The sequence below is a fragment of the Mirounga angustirostris genome, unplaced genomic scaffold (assembly GCF_029215605.1).
Source record: "Mirounga angustirostris isolate CCGP_5_RB_7025 unplaced genomic scaffold, mMirAng1.0.hap1 SCAF_9, whole genome shotgun sequence".
Classification (NCBI taxonomy): domain Eukaryota; kingdom Metazoa; phylum Chordata; class Mammalia; order Carnivora; family Phocidae; genus Mirounga; species Mirounga angustirostris.
The window spans coordinates 3,536,195-3,562,110 of record NW_026991717.1 but is presented as its reverse complement, the minus strand read 5'-3'; the positions used below and the strand labels follow the sequence as shown (position 1 = coordinate 3,562,110).

The window sequence follows — 25,916 nt, the reverse complement described above, 5'->3', positions numbered from 1 at the left end:
TTCTGCAAAGTGCCAGAAAGCTCTTACACATACTGTCCCCACTGCCTTCTACCTAATGCTCTTAGCTACTCTTACTATCTTCATGATATCAGCTTAATATCACTTCCTTAAGAGGTCTTCTGGGATTACTCTACCTAAATTAGTCTTCCTGGTTATATTATACTACCTTTTAATTGCACCGATAGTATTTCATAGTTACATATTTATTTGTGTGATAATTTGATTATGACATTCTCCCACACTGGAATGTAAATTCTTTAAGGACAGGAATCACACATATTGCTCACTGCCATACCCCCAAATGCCTACCATGTCTGTCTGGCCCCATAGAGGGTCGTCAGTAAAAACTGATTGAACAAATGAGTCTTATCCGCTTGCAAATGCAGAGGTTATTCACATATTTTGGTCCCTCTTTTATTTCTCTCTCAGCCTCCAGTCCTGCATTTATTGCTCAGTTTGATGTCCATTCTGGGAGATTCCACAAATTTTTCCAATTCAGCATGCTCCTTCCTCTGCCTCAAATAAATTAGTATTGTTCTTCCCAGATCCATGAGTTATTCCAACTGCTATTCCTATTCATTTCTATTTATGGCACCAGAATTCTCAATGTTACCTTCCTGAATTCATACTGTCATCAATGTACTTGCTCACATATGCTCTGTATCCTGCTACCTCCATCATATCACTCATATTTTACTATTTTTCCCCTTTCACTTTCACCTTTTTACTCCAAGACTAGACTAGCCAATCTCCCTTCGTGGCCTAGCCAATCTCTCTTCCTTTCTCTCCTGCTCTTGAACCATCTTATTTGATACTTGCTATTGACTAGTCTTCCCAAAGGTCAAGGCTTAGTACTTCATTCTTCCATTTCATTTGTTGCTAGTCGTTTCTCTTTATACCAGTTCACTTTTGGGCTCTTCCTCTAAATGATAATAAAAGCGAATCACTTGTCAGTGGAATCATGCTTTTTTGTTTTCCAAGTTTTTGACAAGGAGTATGTGTTGCTTGCATAATTAAAAAGAATTATTGTTAAAACTAATTTAGTTTGGGCTGAAGAAGAATACTCTGGACAAGGTGATGTTTTGACATTGAGGTTTTGAAAAGTTGAGTAGTAGTTACATAAACCAGGATGAGAAATGGAATCACAAGCAGAGTGAATAGCACTGGTGAAGAGATGTAACAGTAGATATATTTAAGGATCTATGACTCATTCTGTAGAATTGAGGTGAAAAATAGCTGTGGGATAATGCTAGAAGTTGAGGTTACAGGCATAGGTGGAAACCAATCATTAACATTCTGAAAGTTACAATAGGAGTCATTGAAGAATCTTACAAGGAATAGGTCAGTTGGGATTGTCTTTAGAAAGATCACTCAAGTGGCAACATGGCAGATTATTTGGAGAGGACAGGGTCTGGCCAAACAGTAGAAGGTCAAGGGTGGGTTAACAAGAGCTTAGAGTATACAGGGTAGGCTGGATGGAGAAGGGATGACAAATTATAGAGGTTAATGAAGGAGATCTTTTAGGACTGGATTGTTATTGGATGTGGGGAGTGAGAAAGAAGTTCAGAATGAAGCCTGGATTTCTGACATGATGACTAAGTAGATAATGAGGTGATTCCTCAAAACAGAAAATACTGGGTGAGGACCAAGTATATGGGGAAAAGATGGTGAGCTTGATGTACCTGTGAATATCGAAGTTGATACACACATTTAGAGCTTAGGAGAGAATTCTAGATGAGAAACATAGATCTGGGGGTCGTCACATGGTTAAAGCTAATAGATGGCCTTGGAGACTGAATAAGAAGAGCAGATTTCCAATGACAGAGTCCTGGCCCCACCATTTTAGGAGCAAGTTTTGGAAGGGGTGCAGATGGGGCAGAACTTCTGTAGAATAGCAAAGTAAGAGAAAACCAAGTTAAGTGTGGGTGAGTGTTTAAGAAGAAAAGTCAGCAGTGTCTGATACTTCGGAGGAACAGGAGAGATAAGAAGGGAAATAGACTTACTTCATTTGGCCCAAACAAATCCCACTGGCGATCTCAGCTTGAGCTGTCTCAGTGACATGGTTGGAGTGGACACTCATTTGTGTACATGGATGTACTCATTTCCTGTGGTATTCATTCCTACCATCTCTCAGCCTTGGTGTTTCCAGTAGGTAAAAAAAGGAGGTATTATTCCCCTGGTAGGTCCTATTTTAAACTTGTTCTTTCGCACACGACATTCCATGAGTCCAGCCCAGTCACTGTCACACTGGAGGCCTACAGTCAGCGCTGGCTCCCTTTTCCTGGTTCCTCCTTGTGCTTGTGACCACAGCCCCCTCTTCATATTCATGATCTCAGATGCCGAGTTGGTTCCAGTAGTTTCCAAGGCTTGATGTGGCTTGCAGGGAAAATGTACTGAATTCGTTCACTTTAAAAGTGTGCTTCCTATCATGTTTTCATGATGCTGATGGGTAAGCCCATTTTTTGGGCGGTAACAGGTGATACCCTGGCTGCCAAAAGCTGAGTGCTCTTTCGGCAAGGCTATTTGGGTGAAAAGAATTGTATGCTGTTTCTTCAGAAATGACCAGGACACCCAGGAGAATTCAGATCTTTCCTTCAACAGGATAATGTTCACGCACATTCCCCGTCTTGTACAATGTGGCTGTGGCCATCAGTGGTCACTAGGATGGGAGAGAATAAACTGTGGGATTCTCGCTGCTTGCCTCCAGATGAGCGAACTGAGCCCTGATGTTCACTTGGCACAGACCACACAACATTTTTGCAAGTGTGTTTATGGTCTGCTCACTTAAATGAGCAGTCAGCGTGCTCCTGGGGACAACTTTTTGGGAACCTGAGCACGGCAGGCAGAATAAGATGATGACACTCACTGAATGAAATTTGCTTCTGCTTTGCAGGTCTGATTTTTATGAGAAACAGGGCCTGGTTGGAAGCATGTCCTCAGAGCAAAGTCTGATTTATCATTCATGTTTACTGAATTCCCTGACAGCGGGTTAGATGAAGAAGCCACTTGGTAGTTACAGTAAAACTAACAGCAACGAACATCCACTGAGTGTTTAGTAAGTGTCAGGCATTGTCTAAAGCACTTGGCTGTGTTAGCTGCTCATATGTGTGAGGTAGGTACCGTCATCATCCCCACTTGGAAATGAGTTTGGAAGAGGCTAAGGAATTTTCCTGCATTGCACAGCTAGAAAGGGGGATAGCTGGAATTTGGACCAGGCAACCTAACCCCAGAATCTGTTTTCTTATCCACTGCACTATACTGATGATACTTGTACTTTCTGTGTCGCCCGAAGTGTGGTTGAAGTTTGGAACAGGAAATGAGATGCGGTTCTGGTAAAGGACAGCCAGGATGCTAGGTGGGTCCTGCACACACAGCACGGTCATGCCCAGACAGACTCTCAGAGACAGAAAGTGCTCGGGCATAGTCATGCTGAGCACGAGGGCTGTTGGGACCTGGAGGATATGTATCTGCTCGTTGTGAGGGGGGCATCTACGCATAAACATATCAGAGTTTCTGTTTGTCAACAGAAGCTGGAAGTCTGGATTTTGACGTGAAATGTCCCATTGAAAATAACACCTTGCTGTTAATGACCTTGCCTTGTTCATGGGTTAAACTGTGCTCTTTCTGACACTGGCCAGGCTTTCCTGCAGTAACTGACAACTGCCAAAGCTCAGTGGCTTAAAACAATTAAGGATTACTTCTTGCTAATGCGACTTGCCCACCGTTTGTCTTTTCGGCAGGGGTCTCTGCTCTTTGAATATCAAGAGATCAGACTGAGGGAGGTTTTATTTGAACACATTTTACATAACAGTAGTAAGAAGGGGAGTGTGTGACTCGTGCACTGATCCTTAAAGCTTCTTACCGGAAGCTTCTTACACCAGCAATTAGACTCCTATTTCACTGGCCCAAGACAGTCAAGACCACACTTAATTAGAAGGGGATGGGGACGTAGAGTCATTCCACAGGCTGAAAGAAGAAGCTCCGTATTTTAGAACATCTCTAATGACCACCAGAACTCCATATACTCTGATTTTCAAGGCAGAAACCTAGAGTTTTTTCTATGGTAGAATCCAGTTTTCAAGAATCTTCAACACAAGTTGACTCAAAAAATTGGTTCTAGAAGGATTAAATTAGACTTACTTAGAAAGATATGTGGCTTAACATGGAGTGATGACACTTATTTATTTCTTTAAAGATTTTATTTATTTATTTGAGAGAGAGAGAGCGCGAGAGTGCATGAGCCAGGGGAGGGTCAGAGGGAGAGGGAGAGCAGACACCTGATGTGGGGCTCGATCCCAGGACCCCGGGGTCATGACCTGAGCCAAAGGCAGATGCTTAACTGACTGAGCCACCCAGGCATCCCGATTCCACTTATTTAGATACTATGTTCTTTTAGCCAATTAGGAATTCGTATACAGAAGTGGTAAAATGGTCCTTAGCTGAAGTGATGATTTATGTAGGAGTATTTATTCCCAAAAGCACTGCTCATATATTTTAAATATTTGTTTAAGTCTGATATCTTGTGTGACTTGTCTCATTAACTGCACTGTAGGATATGAGCCTTGTCTTGTTAAATTATACCCTGTAGCACCTGCCTATATAAAAATTGGTTACTTAATAGTTGTTAATAAATTTATTGATATGTTCTATTGATTAGTGGTTTTTTAAATCATTACAGTTAGAGATCTTGACTACGGGAGATGTCACAGAGGTTGAAAACACCTCAGGCAGCTTTTCAAAAGTTGCTTATTATGAATTACGATGAGATCCGAGAGCCCAAATTCAGTGGTCCCTCAGTTTCAAGGGCAGTTCTGACTTAGACCCTATGAATCACAAGGCAACCAGAGCTTCTTCTCAGATACTGTTTTTCTGTGATGTTTTCACTGCTTTTTTTTGGCTGTAAGATTTGGACGAACTGTCACTTGAAACAAAATTCTGAAACAAATTAAGTACCGAGGGAGGTGTTTGCTTGCCTAATGTCTTACAAGGCCCTAAATGCTCTTCAAAACAAGCCCATCCTGGCTCCTAAGCCCACACCCTTTCTGGATGACCAGAAAGAGGGTGATTCTCATTCTCATGAAATGCAGAGCGTTCAGGGACATGAATTGTGAGGACAGAGCTTGGCTTGGGAACAGGGTTTCTATAACTTAATGGTAGAATTACTCCCCTTGGAGAAAGTTGCATGAACACAAGTTACTCATTGATTGAATCCCAACCATGCAAGTGTGTTTCCAAAATCAATCACTCTTAATTTGTTCCACATGCACTTGTAAATATTAATATAATTGCCTGTGTGACTCAGTTCTTTGCAGTCCGTCTGCTGCTATTAAAGGTGAGGAAGGTATAGCATGATGTTAAGATTCTGGTGTCAGCTGACCTGGGTTTCCCCGCCATTACTGACACATTTACTAGCTGTGTGATGCTGGAGAGTCGTTTAACCTCACTGACATTCAAGTGCCTTATTTGTAAAATAGATCCAGAAGATATCACCTGTGTCCTCAGGTTGCTGTGAAGATTCAATGAAATGTGTGATGTGCTTGGCATAATGCCAGACACATGGTGGGCATTCAGTAAAAATCAACTATTATTAGTAGTAGTTCATTATCACCTTTATAAAATTATATAATCAGGATGAAAGGATCTCAAAAGTCTTTGGATTTAGCTACTCCTCAGAGAATTTAATCCCTCTCCGGTTTTCCCACCAAGAAGTCTCCTACCTAGCTCATGGTTGAATACTTGTTGTTGGATAACTCTGACTTTTCCAACTTTCTGATATTGAACTAAACTTGTGCTTAAACCTGTCGCTTTCACCATTTGGAAATACAAGGAACAAATGTAAACCCTTTCTTCATGACAGCCCTTTGTGAATTTAAAAATATCTTTAATCACGGGCTTTTCCTTGAACTTCTTTGGAACTTTCCCTGCCTCTCCCTGAAACTTTTATTTGACCTTTCTCCTTCCCTTCAGCACCAAAACTTTGGAAAGAATAGTCTGTAGGTGTGGTTTCTACTGCCTCCAGCTTTATTCTGTCTTCAACACCTTGGATGCAGTGATTCCGCAGCAACCCGTGCTGAGACGTAGGGGCTGTGCCCAGGAGTCAAAACAAAATGAAAAACAGAGATGATAGAAGGGGCCTTTTTTATTGAGCCCTTTATAATGTTCTAATCCCTGTACTAAGAGTTTTTACATACATTTTCTCATTTTATCCTTATTAGACCCTATGTGAAGTATGTATTATTATCGGTGTGTTAGTCTTGAGGAAGATGGATCTCTGAGAGTTTGAACTGTTGGCCATCCGCCATCTTGAAAGTGTTGGAGGGGCCAAGCAGAGAGGCTGCTTTCCTCCAGAGTGCCCGCACTTAAACACCAGGTATAGAAATGCAAATAAAGTTGAGTGATACAGGGAGGTAGAGATAAACTCTCTCACCAGTTAATATGAGTGGGCACGCATTATATAGAAGACGTATTTGTACAGTAAAAAGAAATGTGCCTAGCCCTTGTCCTCATAGACGGAAGCTCACAATCTGGTAAAGACGCACACACGTATGCACACACAGGTAATTCACAAAAATAATAACTCACAAAGGACTGAAAGCAGTGTGGCGTGTGCTATGAGACATCTCTCCCATTCATTCCTCTCCGCATTTAAGAAATGGTTTACAAAGAGCCCAGATGTCCATTGACAGATGAATGGATGAAGAAGAGGCAACACACACACACATACACACACACAGGAATATTACTCAGCCATCAAAAAGAATGAAATCTTGCCATTTGCAACAACGTGGATGAACTAGAGTGTATTATGTGAAGTGAAATAAGTCAGAGAAAGACAAATACCATATGATTTCACTCATATGTGGAATTTAAGAAACAAAACAGATGAACATAGGGGAAGACAAAGAAAAATAAGATGAAAACAGAGAGGGAGGCAAACCATAAGAGACTTTTTTTTTTTTAAAGATTTTATTTATTTATGACAGAGAGAGAAACAGTGAGAGAAGGAACACAAGCAGGGGGATTGGGAGAGGGGGAAGCAGGCTTCCCGCTGAGCAGGGAGCCCGATGTGGGGCTCGATCCCAGGACCCTGGGATCATGACCTTCAGCTACCTGAGCTGAAGGCAGGCGCTTAACGACTGAGCCGCTCAGGCACCCCAAGACTCTTAACTCTAGGAAACAAACTGAGGGTTGCTGGAGGGGAGGAGGTGGGGGGATGGGGTAATGGGTGATGGGCATTAAGGAGGGCACGTGATGTGATGAGCACTGGATGTCATATGCAACTGATGAATCACTATATTCTACCCCTGAAACTAATAATAAACTAAATGTTAACTAAGTTGTATTTAAATTTAAAAAATTAAAAAAAGAAATGGTTTATAAAGGTACATATGTAGATCTCATGACAGAGGAAGACACACATAGGTATATGCATAAATAATGATAGACAGAAGGACATATAAAGATACAGAATATGAGATACGGAGCTATAGAGATTTTGAGATACAGGTATGTGGAGATTGAGATACAAACAGAGGGAAAAATGCTGAAGGTAAAACTGTGGCCCAGGATATTCCTTGACTCCAGCAGAGGGGCCTGAGGAGAGAGGAGGCGTGGGGAGCGAGGGGGCAGAGCAAAGAGTATCCGTAATGCTCTGTTCATCTCATATACACAAAAATATACGACTACAGATGAAAACAGAAATAAAAATGTAAAGGGAGGGACAGCTTCAGTTCCTGTGTTTTAAGGAGCCTGGGGCCGTGATGAGAGTCCTCTCAGCCATGCACCGTGAGGCTTTCTGTCACTCATAGAGTGAAACTCCGTCCCCACGAAAGAGAGGCACGTGGTGAATCGGAGAAGGCTCACACGCTCGGGGGGATGCGGGTGGGGGGCTGCCCGAGGGCCCTGCAGCCTGCAGCCTGGGCCCTTCCCGGCTCCTGACGCCCGCTTCTGTCCGCAGGTCGTGGGCTGTGACCGGCACCTGGGGAGCAGCGCCCGGGAGGACAACTGCGGCGTCTGCGCTGGTGATAGTTCCACCTGCAGGCTCGTGCGTGGACAATCGAAGTCGCACGTTTCTCCGGAGAAAAGTAGGTTTGAACCCCACTGCGATGTGACCCCCCCAGCAGGCCGTGCTCCAGACCCGCTGGGCCCGGAGTACCGGCTTCCCGACGCTCAGCTTTTCTTGTGGCGAAGCGCCCTGGGCCGGTTTTCCAAAAGTCAGATTTCTTCCAAAGCGTGTCTGTCACATTTTTGGTTCCGTTGTTTTTTCCAAGAGGACCTGTTTCTTTGAATCCTGACCGATGCAGAGTATGACGAGTTTTTAAAAAATATTTGCCATTGTTTAAGGTAAAGCATGAAGTCATAACTTTTTATTTGCCTCCCTTGCTTGCTAACAAGGTGGAACATCTTTTTTTCTTTTTTTTTTTTTTTTAATTTATTTGAGAGAGAGAGAATGAGAGACAGAGAGCATGAGAGGGAGGAGGGTCAAAGGGAGAAGCAGACTCCCCACTGAGCAGGGAGCCCGATGCGGGACTCGATCCTAGGACTCCAGGATCATGACCTGAGCCGAAGGCAGTCGCTTAACCAACTGAGCCACCCAGGCGCCCAAGGTGGAACATCTTGTCATGTAATTCTTGCCCGCCTCTACCTTCTCATCTTTCGGTCATCTACTGAAGTCACTTACTCGTTTCTCTGTGTGGACGTTGTTCTTTTCCCCACCGTTGCAAGCTTCTGTTATATCCTGAGTGTTAACCTTTTGTCTGTTTTACCTATTTTATTTTACTTTTACTTTTCAATTTTTTGGTGATACCTCTTTTAAACATGGATCTCCGTTTGGTACTTGACTTTCAATATTGTTTGTGTTTTTAGGGTTGTTGGTTTCTAAGTTTCATATGCTCAGAAATTTTCATTTTTCTCTTTTAGTAGTATCTGCCTTTTTTAATCCTTTGATTTGGGGGTCAGTAAACATTTTGGGTAAAGGGCGAGAGAGTAAGTATTTTAGGGCTTTACAGGACATATATTTCCAGTCTCAACGATTCAGCCCTGCTCTTGCAGCACCAAGGCACCTACAGGTGACTTGAGAACAATGGGCATCGCTGTGTTCTAATAAAACTTTATGTACAGCTGTATCCGTTCAAGCTAGGACGTCAGCCACGGAAACTGGGGAGTGGTGACAAGAGGTACCCCAAGGCCCAAAGGCGACCGTGGCAGCGAGCAGCCGTGATGGGAAGAGGCCAGAGGTCGAGAGGCGTCTGTCACCTGTTACTGACTGAAGGAGGTGCGGCTGGTGACCCACGGGCGAGTCTGTTATGTCATCACTTCCTTAGTGAGCATCCCAGGGGAGAAGAGGTTCTGCCTGAGCAAGCTGACGCAGAAGCAAGTGAGAGCGTGGAGGGCGAAGGCCACGCCTGGGATGCTGTGAAGCAGGGCTGCATGGGTGGTGTGCATCTGAGGGACCTCAAACCTCAAAGTGGTAGCAAGGACCCTTCCAAAAATACCTCATGCAAGCGTGGCTGGTCATACTGGACCTCCCCTGTCGTGGGTGCTGTTAGCCGAGGCTTCTTACTACGTGTCAGCAAGCAAATCCTCCCGAGGGGACCTGGCTGGAGTCTGGAGGGGCTCACCCACCCACTCGGGAGCCACAACTGTGGCTTTTCTGGAGGCTGCAGGGATGCCCTCTTCTCAAATCCTGCCTAGGTGTTCTAACCCCCTTTGGTGCCCAGGTGGTCAGCTAGACATCGACCGCAGACCTGGGGCCACATCCTTCACCTCCTGGAGCCTTCCTCCCCAAGCACCTGCTCACTGCTCTGTGTCCTCGCCAAGACTTCCTCTCTCCACTAGTTGCTGTGAGCACCTTTATGTTTCAAAGCCTTTTTTTGTAATTACAGTCCATCTTACCGAGTGACATTGTCCTTTGGGAAGAAGGCTTGCTTTTCAGTACTTAGAATGCACATGAGACATTCATAACAAAACAGCACACTCTGGTTTTGAAGCTTTCCTTTTTCCATTTTTTTAAAAGTAAATATATATATATATGTATTTTAATTCTGACAAAAAAACTAGACTTGTTATAAATTCAAGAGATTAACTGTGATCTGTATGGTATTTAAATAAGCAATATCTAAACATCTAAAAGAAGTATATAAATATATATCCAAAATATACAGAAAAAGAAATGAGAATGGAATCAAAAGGCTTATAAAAAGTGAGATAAACTCAAAAGAATGTAGTAATGGAGGGGAAAATTATAAGGCATACAGAAATTAAAAAAAAAAAAACAACCCAGACTTTATTTACAAAAATAGGCAGTAGGCTGAATTTGACCCTCAGGTTGTAATTGGCGGCCCCCTGCCTGAAAGGGAAAAAATTATTCCTGTGTGTTTTCTGCCAGCACTTTTATGATTTTGTTTTCCTCCTTTAAAATCTGTTCATTTGAGACCATCTTCTTTTTTAAAAGATTTTATTTATTTATTTGACAGAAAGAGACACAGCAAGAGACGGAACACAAACAGGGGGAGTGGGAGAGGGAGAAGCAGGCTTCCCGCGGAGCAGGGAACCCGATGCGGGGCTCGATCCCAGGACGTGGGATCATGAACTGAGCCGAAGGCAGACGCTTAATGACTGAGCCACCCAGGTGCCCCCATTTGAATTTATCTTGACGTAACTTATGAAATAGGGATTTTACTTATTCTGTCCAAATGGGGAGAGCACCATGGGAGGGGTAGAGGGTGGGGAGGGTTTTCCAGGTGGAGGAAACACGAAGTTCATGGTGTGACACGAAAGGAAAGTCCTGGTATCCTTGAGAAACTATTAATATGTCATTCAGGCCTGAATCCTCTTCCACCCTGGACAGGGTGGAGGATGAGACAGACGGCATTCTGGAGGTGACCACGGAGGCCCTCATTGCTGTGCTGCATGCATCATGTTAAGTGGAGTCACTCATGCAAGTCCAGGCAGAGGATTGATGTGGTTCGATCTGTGTTTTAATAAAATAATTCTGGCGGCAGGTGGAAGCTGGACTCCCTGTGAGATGAGCCTGGAGGCAAGGAGTCCAAAGGGGAAGCTTTTTAAAAAGATACTCAAAGGTGTTCGAAATCGTGAGGCCCTAGTCTAGGGGGCATGGTGGGAGAGGTAGAGGAAGGAACAGACCAGAGAGATCTCTAGTGGGTAGAACTGCAGAGTTTGATAATGCTTGGGATGAAGACCACAAGAGCCAAGAAAGAGGATGATGCGAGCACTCCAACTTGAGCGGCAGAGTGGATATGTTTGCTGTTCCCTTGGGTGGCGGGTTCACGAAGAGGGGTCCCGTACCAAAGATCAGGGCTCAACTCCTTGGATTTTTCCTTCTCTTGGGAAATTTGCCCCCGTAAGTATTAAATATCTGGGTACCTTTCTGATACCTTCAAACAGATCTTGATTATATTTTGTTTCTGGTTGAAGGTTGGATCTGAAATATGGCAGTCCATTTTTGGCTGGTGGCAAAATCCCCTTATTGGTGGTAAACTAAGTTAGGTAGGTCCACCCAAAGAGAGTGTGTAGAATATATCAGGAGGCCAAGAATTGCATCGTGGGGAGCATCCAAAGTCAAGGCATTTAGCCAGTGGAGAAATTTAAGGGAATCTGAATGAGATGAAATGAAAAGAGTAGGTAAACGCAGAACTTAGCAAAAGCAGGGTCATGGAAGCCAGAGGAATGAGTAATTCCAAAAAGGGGGTAATGGTCAACCATGCGAACTGCTGCTGTGATACGGATTGGAATAAGAGTCCAGAATGTACTCTTTGGCAATTTGAAGACCCATCTGTGACCTTAACAGGAGTGGTCTTCATGAATTTCAGGCTGAAGCCAAAGCCTGATTGCAGTGGGTTGAGGAGGGAGCAGAAGGTGAGACTAGGTAGAGGGAAAGATTTGCCCGGACAGAAGGAGGCTACATACCCACACCATGTCAGCAGCTGGATGACTATACAGGCACCGTGGAGAACACGTGAGAAATGAGCAGTTTTCCAGCATATTGACTTTTTTTTTTTGTACTATCCATTAAGAGGTAGGAGTCAGCTGCGTAAGTGTGAGAGCTCTCATCAAAGTGTCCCCATCAAAGAAAGGAGGGGAAGGAATTCATCAGACAGGAAAAAGGTAGAGGAATCGCTGCGAGGGCTACCTGAGATTGGAAACCAGGAATTCGTAGAGATTCGTTCATGAAGGAGCTGGCCTTAAGCAGTGGTGCACCAGTGAGGGATGCATTCCACTACAAATCATGGGAAGTTCAACTTACAAATGCAGGACAGTCTGTAGGAGGCAGTCAAGGTTGGGGAAGCTGTTCTGCTATGTCTTTAAGGACCCAGGCTCCCCTCTCTCTCTCCTTGATCATCCTTAGAAGATGGCTTTCCTCTCTGCAGTCCCAAAGTCACTGTTAAACATTTGCACCCATCCACACCCAGACGATAAAGATAGTGGTGCAGAAGACATTCCTTGAATGCTCTACCCTTTATTCAGGAAGGGAAGTCCTCCCCGGGGAGTTCCGCCTCTTCACCCAGAACTGTGGCATGCACGTGCTGGCTTCTAAGGAGCTGGGGAAGCAAGTATACAGCATTCCACCCTCTCTGGTATTACTAACATTGATACAGTGCTTTACCAGTCCCAGAGTTCTCTTCAGGCACAGAGTATCACTTAATTCCACCAACCCCCTTCCATTGTAGTTTTGCTCTTGTCAAGCCCTTTTGAGAGATGAGGAGATTAAGGACCAGAGATGTTAAGGAACATCTCTCATAACCAATTATGAAAGGCAATATAGGAAAGTGGCTAAGAAATTGGGCTCTGGGGCCAGGGTTGAAATCTGGGGTTTGTTGCTTACGACTGTGTAAGCAGAGCAAGTTCTTTTTTTTTTTTTTTTAACTTCTGTGTGTATTTTGGTTTTCTCATTGACGCTGGAATCAGCAATAGTACTGCCTTTGTAGAGGTGTTGTCAGGATTAATAAGACATATGGCTCCTTTGGGTACTGAAGGATGTCGCACCTTTTACATACATTCAGTGTCAATGTGGATATTTGTAAACAGAAGTCTAAGTCAACAGTCTGTCAATCTGGGTCTTGTTTTTAAGAGAGCTGCTGATGGGTGTGGAGGAAAACCTTGTCAGAGGTGTCAAGGAAGAGTAAATTAGGGGAGAAACTAACGGTGGAGGGAAGATGCAGCTCCAGGGAAGACCGTGAAGAGCCAGGCTGGACTGTGAAGAGTTAATTCAAGTTGGCTTTTGGACGAGAAGACCAGAAAGGGGAACGTAATCACCAGCTTGGGTGTTGGGGATGCGCCTAGAGTTAGCGTTGGCTTTAAAAAGCCTGGAAGTCTCATCAGAAATAAACGTCATCTTGTCAGGGTCCAACAGAGATTAGAAATGGAGATACTTCTAATTGAACCAGGGGAGAAGCCGAGTGAAATTGGGTCAAGAAACCAATCTTTCTGGGGAAGTGTGTTGAGGAGGCCCCGAAATGGGAAGGGACGGATGGGGTGGTGTGTTGGCTGGAAGGGGTCTGGTTGTATTTCACAGTTTTGTGCTCCTGGTAAGGTAGATCAGATTCTCTCTGTGTGTCTCTCTCTCACACATGCATTGATTTTCACTTTTGGGATTATAGATCCTTTTGAGAATCTATTGAAAGTTTTGCATTTTCCCTCCATTTTCTTGGAAATGCATAGTACCCATAAGGCCCAAATTTGCCATTCTGATTTTTTTGAGGGCGTCTCAGACCCCTGTGCCAGTTCAGGACATTCCAGGTCACAAACCCCTAAAAATCTAATCTTTTTGATTAATTTCCACAAAGAAAGGGCAACGGCAGTGTCCGGCAGGTGAGGTGGCTTGGTGAGAGCGGGGCTGCTGGCCCATCACCAGGCACCGTACATATGTGCTTGGGCTCCGGCAAACGTTAGCAGATCCCTGCCTGCGTGAAAACACGCTGCTTCTCGTCCTGGATTTTCAGTACAGCCCCTTCATGTCTGTTACTGCTCCGAAACTGGCCCGCCACAGCCGTTCTTGGCTGGGATTTTCCGTGGGCCATATGGAAGCACTTCCCTATAATCATGCTTTGTGTGAAAGAAATGTGGGAAACCAAGCCATGTCTCTCTCCCCGAGTGCGCATCACCGGGCCTGCAGAGTCCACGAAGCTCCTACATCCTCACCTTGGCAAGCAATCATTCCTGCCTTCCTTGGGGCTCACGCTGAGGCAGGCCACGGCCGTGGGACGCCATTGGCACAGCCTTGCTCTGGACAAAGTGCTCAGGGTTGCTCCTGGGATATCATTTCCACCAGGCAGCCAGGCAGGTTCAAGGTCCTAGTGCCGGGAGCCAAACATTTGCTATGAGAAAAATCTGAAATTAATCCAGATAGAACACACAAATTTCCTGTTCTGCAGGAGAGGGGGAGAGACTGAACCAACAATGGCATAAATAGCTTTGGGTGTTGGAACAGGGAAGTAGGGGCCACTCGATTTTTAAAGAGAGAAAACTCTAAACACAGCAACAAAGAAGCAAGCACATCTATGTGGAGTCTTGATTTGGCACTTAGGGACTCTATTGTGTTTCCAGGTTTGTCCATTATATACATATTTTTAAGTAGATGCCACACCCAGTGTGGAGCCCAATGTGTGGCTTGAACTTACGACCCTGAGATCAAGACCTGAGCTGAGATCAAGAGTTGGACACTTAACCAACTGAGCCAGCCAGGTGCCCCCACTACTTTGGTCTTATCCACATAAGGGTGCACATGCATAAGGCAAATAAACAAGCTCAGCTGGTCTGCTCTGGGCTCTTTTTGTGTTTTTACCTGGTAGCAACTAAGCCTGTTCATACAGGGATGCCCAAGGCTGACCCGGAACCCCAGCATTTCACTGGACTTTGACATTTTAAGATGACCACACCCTCTTACCAAACATCCCTCGCTCAGTACTCCTGACAGAAATAGAATCCTGGGCCTGGAGGGTTATTATTATGACATTTTCTCTTCATACACAGGCCATTTTCCCTTTGACTGTCACTTCCAAAAATAGCCCGTACCCTGAACTCATTCCGTAACAGGGAAGACTGCATCAGCTGTAATGTGGTACATAGGCTGTCTGCTCACATCATCTCTCTCTGCCTCCCCATTCATCCTTCGAGGGCAGATCTCTGACCAATTATATTCCTGTACCAGAAGTCTGTGTGACCAAGGAATATTCAAGTCCAACACCTTGTTAATTTTAATGAGATATTTCCCCCTGTTTAATTCAATGAGAGAGAGCACAACATAGAGGAAAGATCCTGATGCTGAATATCTAGGGCCCTTGTGTTCCTTCTCTTCCTAGCTCGCTCACACTTGAGCAAAATGACGTGCTGACTCCATTAAGAAGGAGTGCTGTGGAGTCTGTTTTTCACAGAGTAGCCAGACTGACCATTAACTCCCCAGCTTAAAACCTCTTCATGAATTGCCTTTATACTTATGCTAAAATCCATACCCTTTCCATGACCTTCAAAGTCTTGCATGGCTGGCTCTAGTTATGTCATGTGTACCATTTTGCCCCTCATGCACTAGGCTCCAGTCTTATTATCTGGAAGATTCTAGAGTGCCAAGTGCCCTTCTCCTTCCCCCCCACCATGCGCTTTTGCACTGACCAATCCCTAGACCTGGCATACACTGCCCTCAACTCTTAAACACGGTTGTGTCTTTCTCCACGTTGAGCTCAAGAGTCACCTCCTCAGGGAGGCTTTCTTCACCCAATCTACTAATCTAGAGTTGACTCTTCTCTTTTCTGTTTAATTCCTGCTTGGCCTTTATAGAGCATGTCACAGGAGCTCAGTAGATGCTGAACGAATGAATACAGGCCTTTGCTAGAGATGATTCTGCTTCCTATTATGGTTTCACTGGGACTAAATCATGTTGTGCAACAGAATTGCACTGGAAGCCAGAGACTGGGGTAATAACCTCAGCTTGGCCACTAACTATCTGTGATCTTAGGCAGGATCACAGGGGCCTTGGCTTTTTCATCTGTATACTAAAAGTGTTAGCATGGATGATATCCAAAACCTCTTCTAGCTCTGAAAGCTTATTAAGTATATCTGTAATTTATTTCTTGTTTTTAAAAACACAGATCTTGGGATTGAATGGAGGTCAGAGAAATAAGACCAGGATCTTATATGAAGACCTTTTCTAATGCTTTAATGAAAATGGTCAACAGAGGTGGCTTACCTTTATACTTAAAGGGCCTGGGAAATTTTTTATATGCAAGAAAAGTGAGTTGGTGTGAAGTCTCCTCTTATCTCCCATGAACCACTGCTTGGGTACCTTCTACATGCTACCATCACTGCCTGCATGGGAGGGGTTTTGTTTGTGTGCTGACCCCCTCATGAGCATGTGAGCTCATCAAGGGCCTTTCACACCTGGCCCAGTACCTGACACCTGGTATGTTCTCTGTAAAGGTGTATTGGCTTGATTGGAACAGGACTGAAGAACCCACTTAGACCAGATGCCCACTTAGACCAGATGCCCATGTGAATTAAAAGCAGAAGCAGTCTATTGGCAGCCAAGCCCTGTCCCACCTGGAGTCACCCAGGAGACCTGACATCTACTAACCAGATGAGAGCTCAGGGATTCTTAACAATAATAATTATCAGGATGGTAATAACAGTGGCATCCCTAGGTTCTGTGCATATGTACCAGGCACTGCGCTGAGTGCTTTTATGTATGATGTGATTTACTCTTCACCATAACCCTACAGAGTAGGTCCTATTACAGCCTCCCCTTTGACAAACAGGACAGTGACAAAGGGGCTCCCTGAAATGAAATGCATCGTTCAAAGCCTTACAGCAAGTAAGTGCTCGAGCTGATCTGACTTCAGAGTTCGTGTGCTGCACCACCCTCCTGAGCTGTCTTCCAAGATGAGCAAGAGGTGAAGTGTCCATAGAGGCCTAGAGAGATGGGGTCAGAACAAAGGAAGCAAAAAATGGAACCAGAAGTGGTGCAAAGGCTACCTCAACCCACCTACCCATGGTTCCCCCTCTCAGAGCCTGGCCCCGTGGTCCCAAATCTAGCATGCACATCAGGACCACCTGGAGGGCTTGTTCCCTGTTCTAGTCCTCAAGCCCTACCCTAGAATTTTGGGGGGTAAATCTGTCACCAGATTTTCCAGGTGACTCTGATATGTGCCTTTGGTGAATACCTCTGCTTCTCAGCCTCTGATGGCCCTGTAGTGGAGGAAAGATCATTTTCCCTCTACCTTTCTAGGTTCTTGGCTGACAGCCCCCAGTAAGAAAAAGATTAACAGGAGAAAATAAATTGAATGATGTACGTATGTATGGGAGCCCCCCAGAGATGAGACTTAAAGAAGTGGCCAAACCAGGAAGCTTTTATACCTTTTAAACAAAGGAATGATAAATTTGTGAAGAATTGACAAGACAAGGGGTTTGGGCTGTGGGTGGTAAATGGTGAAGTAGTAACAAGGTTTGTTCATGAAGCCTTCTCGGCTCTAAATTCCTTGTGTCTGGTGATAAAGATGCCTTCTACGCTCCCTGGTATGGGGATTTATCTTCTGCTTTCAAGTGGACAAAGGAGGGACAGAGAGTCCTTGTTGCACCTGCTATTTCTCAAGTACTTTTAATTCAAAATAATCAATATGCCAAAGTGGCGTATGTGGGGTGACATATTCTGAACCCCTACTTCCCACTATAGAGTCAGAAGGCCAAAGGACATTTAATCCTCACCGGGCTCTTGATTTCGGAGATGCAGTATAAAGGGCAGAGAAGCAAGTTACACTACAATGCTGGGGAACATCTGGACAGAAAGTTCTCACTTGCTGCTTGTGTGTAACAAAGCCCCCCTATTGCATGCTGTTCAAAGCCAGTCCTGGAAATGAGCATGGAAGTGTACATTCTTAGGCACCCTGCCTATTACCATGCTCTTTCGAGGTAAAGGCATTTTAGGCCAGTAAAGAAACAGAGCTCCAGGTTGGGAACAGATGCTTCTGAATAGACCCAAGAGCCGATGGCCAGGGATGCTCAGATGCGGATTCAGCAATAATTGATTTCCATGATATAGTGTGGAATTAGCTCAGGGCAGGACCGTGAGATGTCATAGCAGGGCAGGTGATGGAAATCAGTTTTCAGCTTGCAGCTGGTTGCTCTCACCAAATCAAATCCCTGGCATGTCCTTTCTCTACTTTTAAGAAGTGGTTGTCAGTTTCTGAGTTTGACTTTCCCTATCTTTGCTCATTGGCGTGTGTCATTTGTCCCATCTCTGGCTACAAAAGGCAGCGTGGACAGTCCTCCAGCTATGGGACGGGTGTCTCCATACACTGACTTTCCCTTCCTTCACCTCCCACAATCCCCTCCTCCATGTACAGAGCGACAGCTGAACTTGATCAAAACTGAGTACCCAACTTTGAAAAGTCGTCAGCCCCCACTCTGCACAGTGTCCCACAGACCACCTCCTTCTAGTGTAAATGACACGGAGCAGTGATGGGCACATGAGCGCATTCACAAACACTGTTGTTTCTCAGCTTACAAAATGCTTTCACAGCCACTGTCTCATTTTAAAGGAAAATCAGTGTTCTTTCCAATGTTTCCATAAGGTTGTTATTATTGTTCACATTAGTATTTATTGAGATACCTTCCTTCCTTTTTAAAAACACTCCTTTGTTCCTTGGGAATGGAGAGTGGGGGGCAGGGAGTGTGTGTGTGTGTGTGTGTGTGTGTGTGTTTTCACCTAAAGAACAGAAAGGAAAAATAAATGCAGGGTCAAGAAAGTAATGTGGAAAATGCTTGACGGAAAGTTGTATTCAGCAAAAAAACCCAACCGACCAAATTTTAAAAATTGAAAAACAAAAACCAGTAATGGGAGAGTGGGAGTGAGCCTGTCAAAGGGAGAGTAAAGCTTCTCTTTTCTTGTAATACCATGGAATGGATATATTTATGTTGGTGTAGTTCTAGTTGGACATTATAGTGAAAATAAATAATCTGATATAAATTACAGTCCTTCTGGGCTGAAACTGATGTTTATTGATTAGTTAATATTGTGTGGACAGTTTACTTCCTGTACATCTTGCTACTTAGCAAAACTGATCTGCAGCAGGAAATGAGACATAGAAAAAATATGATGGAACAGCTGGATTTGAGCATTTATGTGTGGGAGGGAAGTCCGTGGAAGCAAACTTAATGGATCCTTATGTCAGCCCCATGACTGCAAAATCAAACAAGTGAAACCCCTAAAATGGAAGTCTGTAATGAATGTTCTTCTGATGAGTGAGTTTGGGTTTACACAATTATGGTCCGGTCTCACAGTAGAAGTTAAGGTTAAGAGTGTAGCTTTTGGTTCTAGCCTCAACTCTACTGCCTTAGAACTCTGTGATCTTGGGAAAGTCATTTAAACGTGAAAAAAAAAATCCAGTTTTCTTACTTGTAGGAAAGGGTTTTTTATTAGAATAAAGGAGGTGTAATTTACCTGAAGTTACCTGGCATCATTCTTGGGGGCATAGCAGGTGCTCAGTGAGGTTTGAATAACTTACACTAACCCAGCCCTACTGGTGGTTAAGTTCCCGTCTAAGCCCTGTGCATATATTACCTCATTTGAACCCTCTCAAGACCCCCTCGAAACAAGTATACCTATTATCTTCATTTTATAGATGTAACTGAGGCTCAGAGAAGGTAAGAAACTTGCCCAAGGTCACACAGCAATTGTAAGGGGCATTGCTGGCTTGTCTGGCTCCAGCATCTATGATCTTAATCACCCATCCATATTGCCTTTTCAGGTATTTTCTAGAGTAACAGTAATGCAGATGACATTTAACGTGACAAGAAGAAGTCCCTGGAAAATGGCCCAGTGAGTAGCAGTATCAAAGATCTCTTACCCCAAATTTCAACTAGAAAGTTTTGGAATAGTTCAAACACTGAAAGTGTTCAGCTGGAACCAATACCCACCACCACCACCACCAAATCTGTTTTCAAGGACAGGGACCTGTTGCCATCAACATTGTAGGATGGGACAGAGAAGGAGCCTTTCCTCCAGTTGCTATGTTCTCAGCCATTGGAGTCTACACCATTAGAAAGTATATCTTAAAGCAGCCTCAGAGTCAGATCTGATTGGTGGCCTCTTTTGCAAACTTGCGGTAGGAGACTAAGTGGTCTATACTTAGCCTGTCCTGAAGCCCAAGTAGCACACTGCTTTCATGATATTGACAACTGGTTCCTCCCTCCATCAGGGTCTCTAGCTCTGGGTAGCTCCAGACTGAAGGGGAATTGACCAGGAGGCTATTTGGGATTTAAAAGTGGCCCATTGTAATAGACAAGACAGACAAAGCATGATAACAGTATTTATATCAGAGCTAGTAGAATTTCAGGCAAAAAGAAAAAAACACCAAAAACAAAGATGAGTATTTTATATCCATCAATGATGAAAAAATCAGCCTTAAAAATTTGCATGCAAATACCATTACATCAAAATATATAAAGAAAAAAGTATAAGAAGAAATGGCAAGAAGTAAAACTGCTGTGAGAAACTTTGATACATTTAAGTCAGTAAAAATTACATGTAGGGTCTGCACAGTATAATTATTGTTACATTAACAGGTATTACTGAACATTGTATTTTGAGGGAATATACTGTCTTTTTAAGCAGCTGTGGACCATTTATAAAAACTGATTCTATGCTAGACTCCAAAGAAGACTGTGAAAAAAATCTCAGTAAAACAGACACCACCAGAAGAGATCTCGCCCTGAAGCTGCTCGCAGCCATTCCTTGCTCCCTCCTGTTGCAGAGGCACGGGTGTGTGTCTTCCTTTCCAAGGCTAGTTAATCTCCCCATCTGTGTCCTGGACTCCAGCCCCTCTGCTTCCTCAGAGATCCCACTCCACCCATCATCCCCTCTTCTCCATCTCTCCCTCTCTTCCTTTCCCATCAGGGTTAGAAGAGATCCCAGATTTCTTCCATCTTAAATACAAGTATAATTTTTTTTTATCTAAGTGTAATTAACATACAGTGTTACATTAGCTACAGGTGTACGATATAGTGATTCAACAATTCTATACATTTCTCAGTGCTCATCACAATAAGTGTACTCTCCATCCCCTTCACCTCTTTCACCCCCACCCCCACCCACCTCCCCTCTGATGACCACCAGTGTGTTCTCTGTATTTTAGAGTCTGAGTTGGTTGGTTGTTTGTCTTGGTCGCTTTTTTTTCTTTGTTTGTTCATTTGTTTCTTAAATTCCACATATGAGTGAGATCATATAGTATTTGTCTTTCTCTGACTTATTTCGCTTAGCATAATACTCTCTAACTCCATCCATGTTGTTGCGAATGGCAAGATTTCATTCTTTTTCATGGTGGAAATATATTCCAGTGCGTGTGTGTATGTGTATGACACACATACGCATATATATATATCACATCTTCTTTATCCTTCCATCAGCCAGTGGACACTTAGGTTGCTTCCATATCTTGGCTATTCTAAATAAAGCTGCAATAAACCTAGGAGTGTATATATCTTTTCGAATTAGTATTTTCATTTTCTTTGGGTAAATACCCAGTAGTGGAATTAGTGGATTATATGGTAGTTCTACTGTTAATTTTTTAAGGGATCTCCATACTGTTTTCCACAGTGGCTGCACCAGTTTGCATTCCCACCCACAGTGCACGAGGGTTCCCGTTTCTCCATGTCCTCACTAACCCTTGTTATTTCCTGTTTTTGATTTTAGCCATTCTGACAGGTGTGAGGTGATAGCTCACTGTGGTTTTAATTTGCACTTCCCTGATGATGAGTGATATCAAGCAAGTATAATTTTAAGACTTGTGTGTGAATTATATATTAAAATATATGTATTTTAAATTCTCCACATCTTTAGCTGCCACCCTAATCTTCCCCCTATCTTTACTGACAGAGTTTGGACAAACTGTATGTACTTCCTGTCTCTTTACTCCTTCAGCATCATTTTTTTTTTTTCAAACCATAGCCTTCTGTGCCTACTACTTAATTAAAATGCTTTTACAAAACCAGTAACAGTTTTTACTGCTGTAGAGACTTTAGTACTGCTGGTCCCTCCCATCTCAAAATCCTCTCTCTTGCTAGAGTTCTCACTGCATTTCTGGTCAGAGGCAGAGCTCTGCCATTTCCTGCAGGGCAGTGAGGAAATGCTGACAAGTTTGTTGACTGTGGAGCCGTCCTCCCTTACTGTCATTATGACCCGGAGTTTTCCCTCCCTATGCCTGCCCAGAATCAGTGCTATGCAAAGCAGGACTCACAAGCACGCAGAATCAGCACCTCCAGGGAGGCTGCTAGATTGGCAGGTTCTTGGGGGCCACCCTAAACTTCTGGGTCAGGATTTCTGTGGGTGGGGCAGGAATCTGTGTTTGAACAAGTTCTCCAGGTGCTTGTGGGAGGTACTGCCCTATAAAAGTATCAGGGAGACTTGACATATCAAACTGTATGGGAGAGTTACAGAAATGGGAGGGGATTGCAGTTTAGGAGGAGAAGACACTTAACACTGTGTCGTATAGATTTCTTTTCCCATAATTCTAAGGACATTAAATCCTTTACAGTGGTCCCTTACAGGTTGCCCCTCATTCCAAGCCTTGCCCAGCTGCCCTACAATGTGCATTTCTCTCCAAGGTTAATACTATGGACAGCTGGGAATTCGTTCCCTTTTACACAGAAGAACATTTGTTCCCAGATTTGAGCATTCTGTCTAAAATCAAATGCCAGGGGTTCTGGTCTGAGAGGTTTCACCTGAGTGTGTAACTGTCAATGGGTGATGGTTGAAACACACACACAGACACACCCACACACAGCAAATATCTGTAATATAAGCAACTATTAATAATTATACCTCTAAAGAATGGAATTGGTTTGAAGTTTGTGAGGTCATAGGGGATAACTTTTACCTTCTACTTTCCATCCTTCTGTGCCTTTTTGTATTAAAAAAAAATCCTTAATTTTACCGTTATAAATTATTAATATATATTATACATACTCAACCATTTCCTCCACCTCAAGAAGAAAACACACTAATAGGATAACATACTGGCATTGTGATTCATTCATGACTTGCTTAGTTTCTTTGCCTGGATATTCTAAATTTTCTGCAGTAAACACGTAGCATGTCATATACATAATACAAATTTGTTTTGAAAATGCATGTGCATCGGAATGCTTTCCTGAGCTGATGAAAACCTGTTTGGGCACATCACTTGGGTTTAGCACTCTTCCAAAATCTTTACAAGCTTAGACTGTAGTGTCTGTGCATAATATAGCACAGACCTTCCACACATTTATGCATTTGAGGGCTGTACAGAATTGATAATTACATATAATTTTTGACACAGCTTAATTTTATCACTGAGCTTTTTGGCCTCTTCATTCTCAAAAATCTACTTTATCTTCTAAAAATGTTGACCTAGAAAAACATGCCATGATTTATTTAACCAGACCCATATTAATGAACATTTAGGGTTTTTTCTTAGTTTTGCTATGCTTGTTCACATTTATACAAGTTTATCTTTGATTATGTTTTTATTTTTCAAAGATACTGCTAATTTTTCCTCCAGTAACATTTACTGCTATCTTCACAAATTAAAATTTATGAGAGCATTTCATTTTTACTAATAGAATAAATGAACTATATCTTGTTTTCAACCTGCATTTCTGTGATTACCAGTGAGTTGGGCATCTTTTCATAAGCTTCTTGTCATTTTAATTCTTTTTCCTTTGGACTATTTTTCAAGCATTTGGCCAATTTTCTTGTTAATTTATGTTTCTTTTTTTTTCTTATTCACTTGTAAACACTCTTTGTATATTAAGGAAACTGTCTATAATTGTAATTTTTTCTGTCCTCAACAATTTTATGTTTAAGTTTTATGTCAAATGAATTAATCTTTTCCTTTTCATTTTCTCAAGGCATTTTTATGTCTAGAAAGACGTTTAAAGTTTTCTTTTTGTAGGTCATGCTCATTCTTAAAAAGTTTATTCCAAGATATTCCATCTTTTTTTCTTGCCATTGCAAATGGGATATTTTCTTCCATTATGTTTTCTGATTATTATTGGTATTTCTGAAAGCTACTAACTTTTGAACATAGGCACACCTAGGAGATATTGGAGGTTCAACTCCAGATCACTGCAATAAAGTGAATATCACAATAAAGTGAGTCAAATGACTTTTTAGTTTCTCAGTGCATTTCAAAGTCATGTTTACACTATACTGTAGTTTATGAAGTATGCAATAGCATTATATCTAAAAAATGTATATACCTTAATATAAAAAATATTTTATTGCTAAAAAATGCTAACTGTTATTTGAGCCTTTAGTGAGTCATAATCATTGATCATAGATTACCATAATATAATAATGAGAAAGTTTAAAATATTGTGAGAATTACCAAAATGTGACAAACAGATATAAAGTGAGCAAATACTGTTGGATAAATGGTGCCAGTAGACTTGCTGGATGCAGGGTGCCACAAACCTTTAATTTGGAAAGAAGGAAGGAAGGAAGAAAAAAGAAAAAAAAAAGCAATATCCGCGAAGGGCAATAAAATGAGGTATGCATGTATTAATTTCCTCCTGATTTCTAATGCTTAGACTATTTTTTTTTTTCTTGCCCAGTTACTTTGGCTAGTCTCCCTAAAGATCCTAAATCAAATGATGGTAATTAACATTCCATAATTTCCCTATTTAAGTAGCAGTATTTCTAATATTTAGGCATAAAGTATATTAATCATATTACTGGCATTCTTTTTTAAGTAGGCTCCACACTGGGCATGGAGCCCAACGCAGGGTTTGAACTCACAACCCCAAGGTTGACACCTGAGCTGAGATCAAGAGTCAGATGCTTTACTGACTGAGCCACCCAGGTGTCCCTTTACTGGCATTTTAAAATCATGTTACAAACATTTGTTTTATTTTATTTACAGAGAGTTTTTTTTTTAAATCAGGAATAGCTAGTGAATTATACCAAGAGAATTTTTAGAATCTATTCTCTTAGCCACTTTTAAATGTACCATACAGCAGTGTTAACAATAGTCATCACCAGAATTTTATTAGAGAGTTCTGAACAAGGTTTTGGAAGCAAATTTTCAGATAATTATAATGTGCTACTTTGGTATTTATTATTAATTTTTTTAATTTAGTGTAGTTGACATACAATGTTATATTAGTTTTAGGTGTACAGCATAGTGATTTGGTAAGTTTTTATTACTTTTAAATAGAAGTATTCCTTGACAGAGAAGTCAGATGCAAATAAAAAGTCATAAAGTTGTCTGTACTCTGTGTCATTCATCAATATAATATTTTTTACTCTTCTACCTTAAATAATACCAGTGAAGTGCATAATTTTGGTTATTGTCCTTAACGTTTTGGCCAGCCTCAGCTTATTAAGAATTGTAGTCACTCTGACTCTACTTGGAGATCCTTGTCACCCTCTAATATTATAAATGCTGTCTTAAAATCTGAAGCCATTGGACAATTAACTGAGCAATTTTTAAAAATAACATTGTAGAATAAAATCAATACATTTTTATTATATAAAATTTGGAAAATGCAGAAAATTCATAAGGAACAACACAAAAATCATTCATATTCCTAAACCTCAGAGAAGCATTAGTGACATGATGGTGTATGTGTCTATGGATATACATGCTATATTAATGATCCTTAATCGTTTTTGTCACCTCACACTATATTGTGGACCTACTTCTATGTTGGTATATATAGACTGCCTCAGTCTTTCTGATGGATATGTCAACATATATTTAACAAACCCTCCATTCATAAATGTTTATGTGGTTTCCAATGTCCATTATTATTTCAAAAATGCTGCAGTGAACACTGTAAAGAGTTGTGATTTTATGTATGTAAAGTATGTTAAACATCTATCTGCACAATTACAAGATTTTTTTTTCTGTAGGAAAAGTTCTGGGAAAGGC

General features: G+C 42.3%; 1 protein-coding gene across 9 annotated transcripts in view; it reads left to right on the top strand.

The window, feature by feature from the left end:
- The window catches only part of ADAMTSL3 (ADAMTS like 3), a 372,820-nt gene that overhangs the window by 169,016 nt on the left and 177,888 nt on the right, over positions 1-25,916 (top strand). For all 9 annotated transcript variants that reach the window (XR_010404803.1, XR_010404802.1, XR_010404804.1 and 6 more), the window contains exon 7: positions 7,958-8,084. Coding sequence is in view for 6 of the 9 variants with exons in the window: in XM_064569802.1 (XP_064425872.1) it covers positions 7,958-8,084 (127 nt within the window). In the remaining 3 variants the exon portion in view is untranslated. The remainder of the gene's footprint in view (positions 1-7,957; positions 8,085-25,916) is intronic.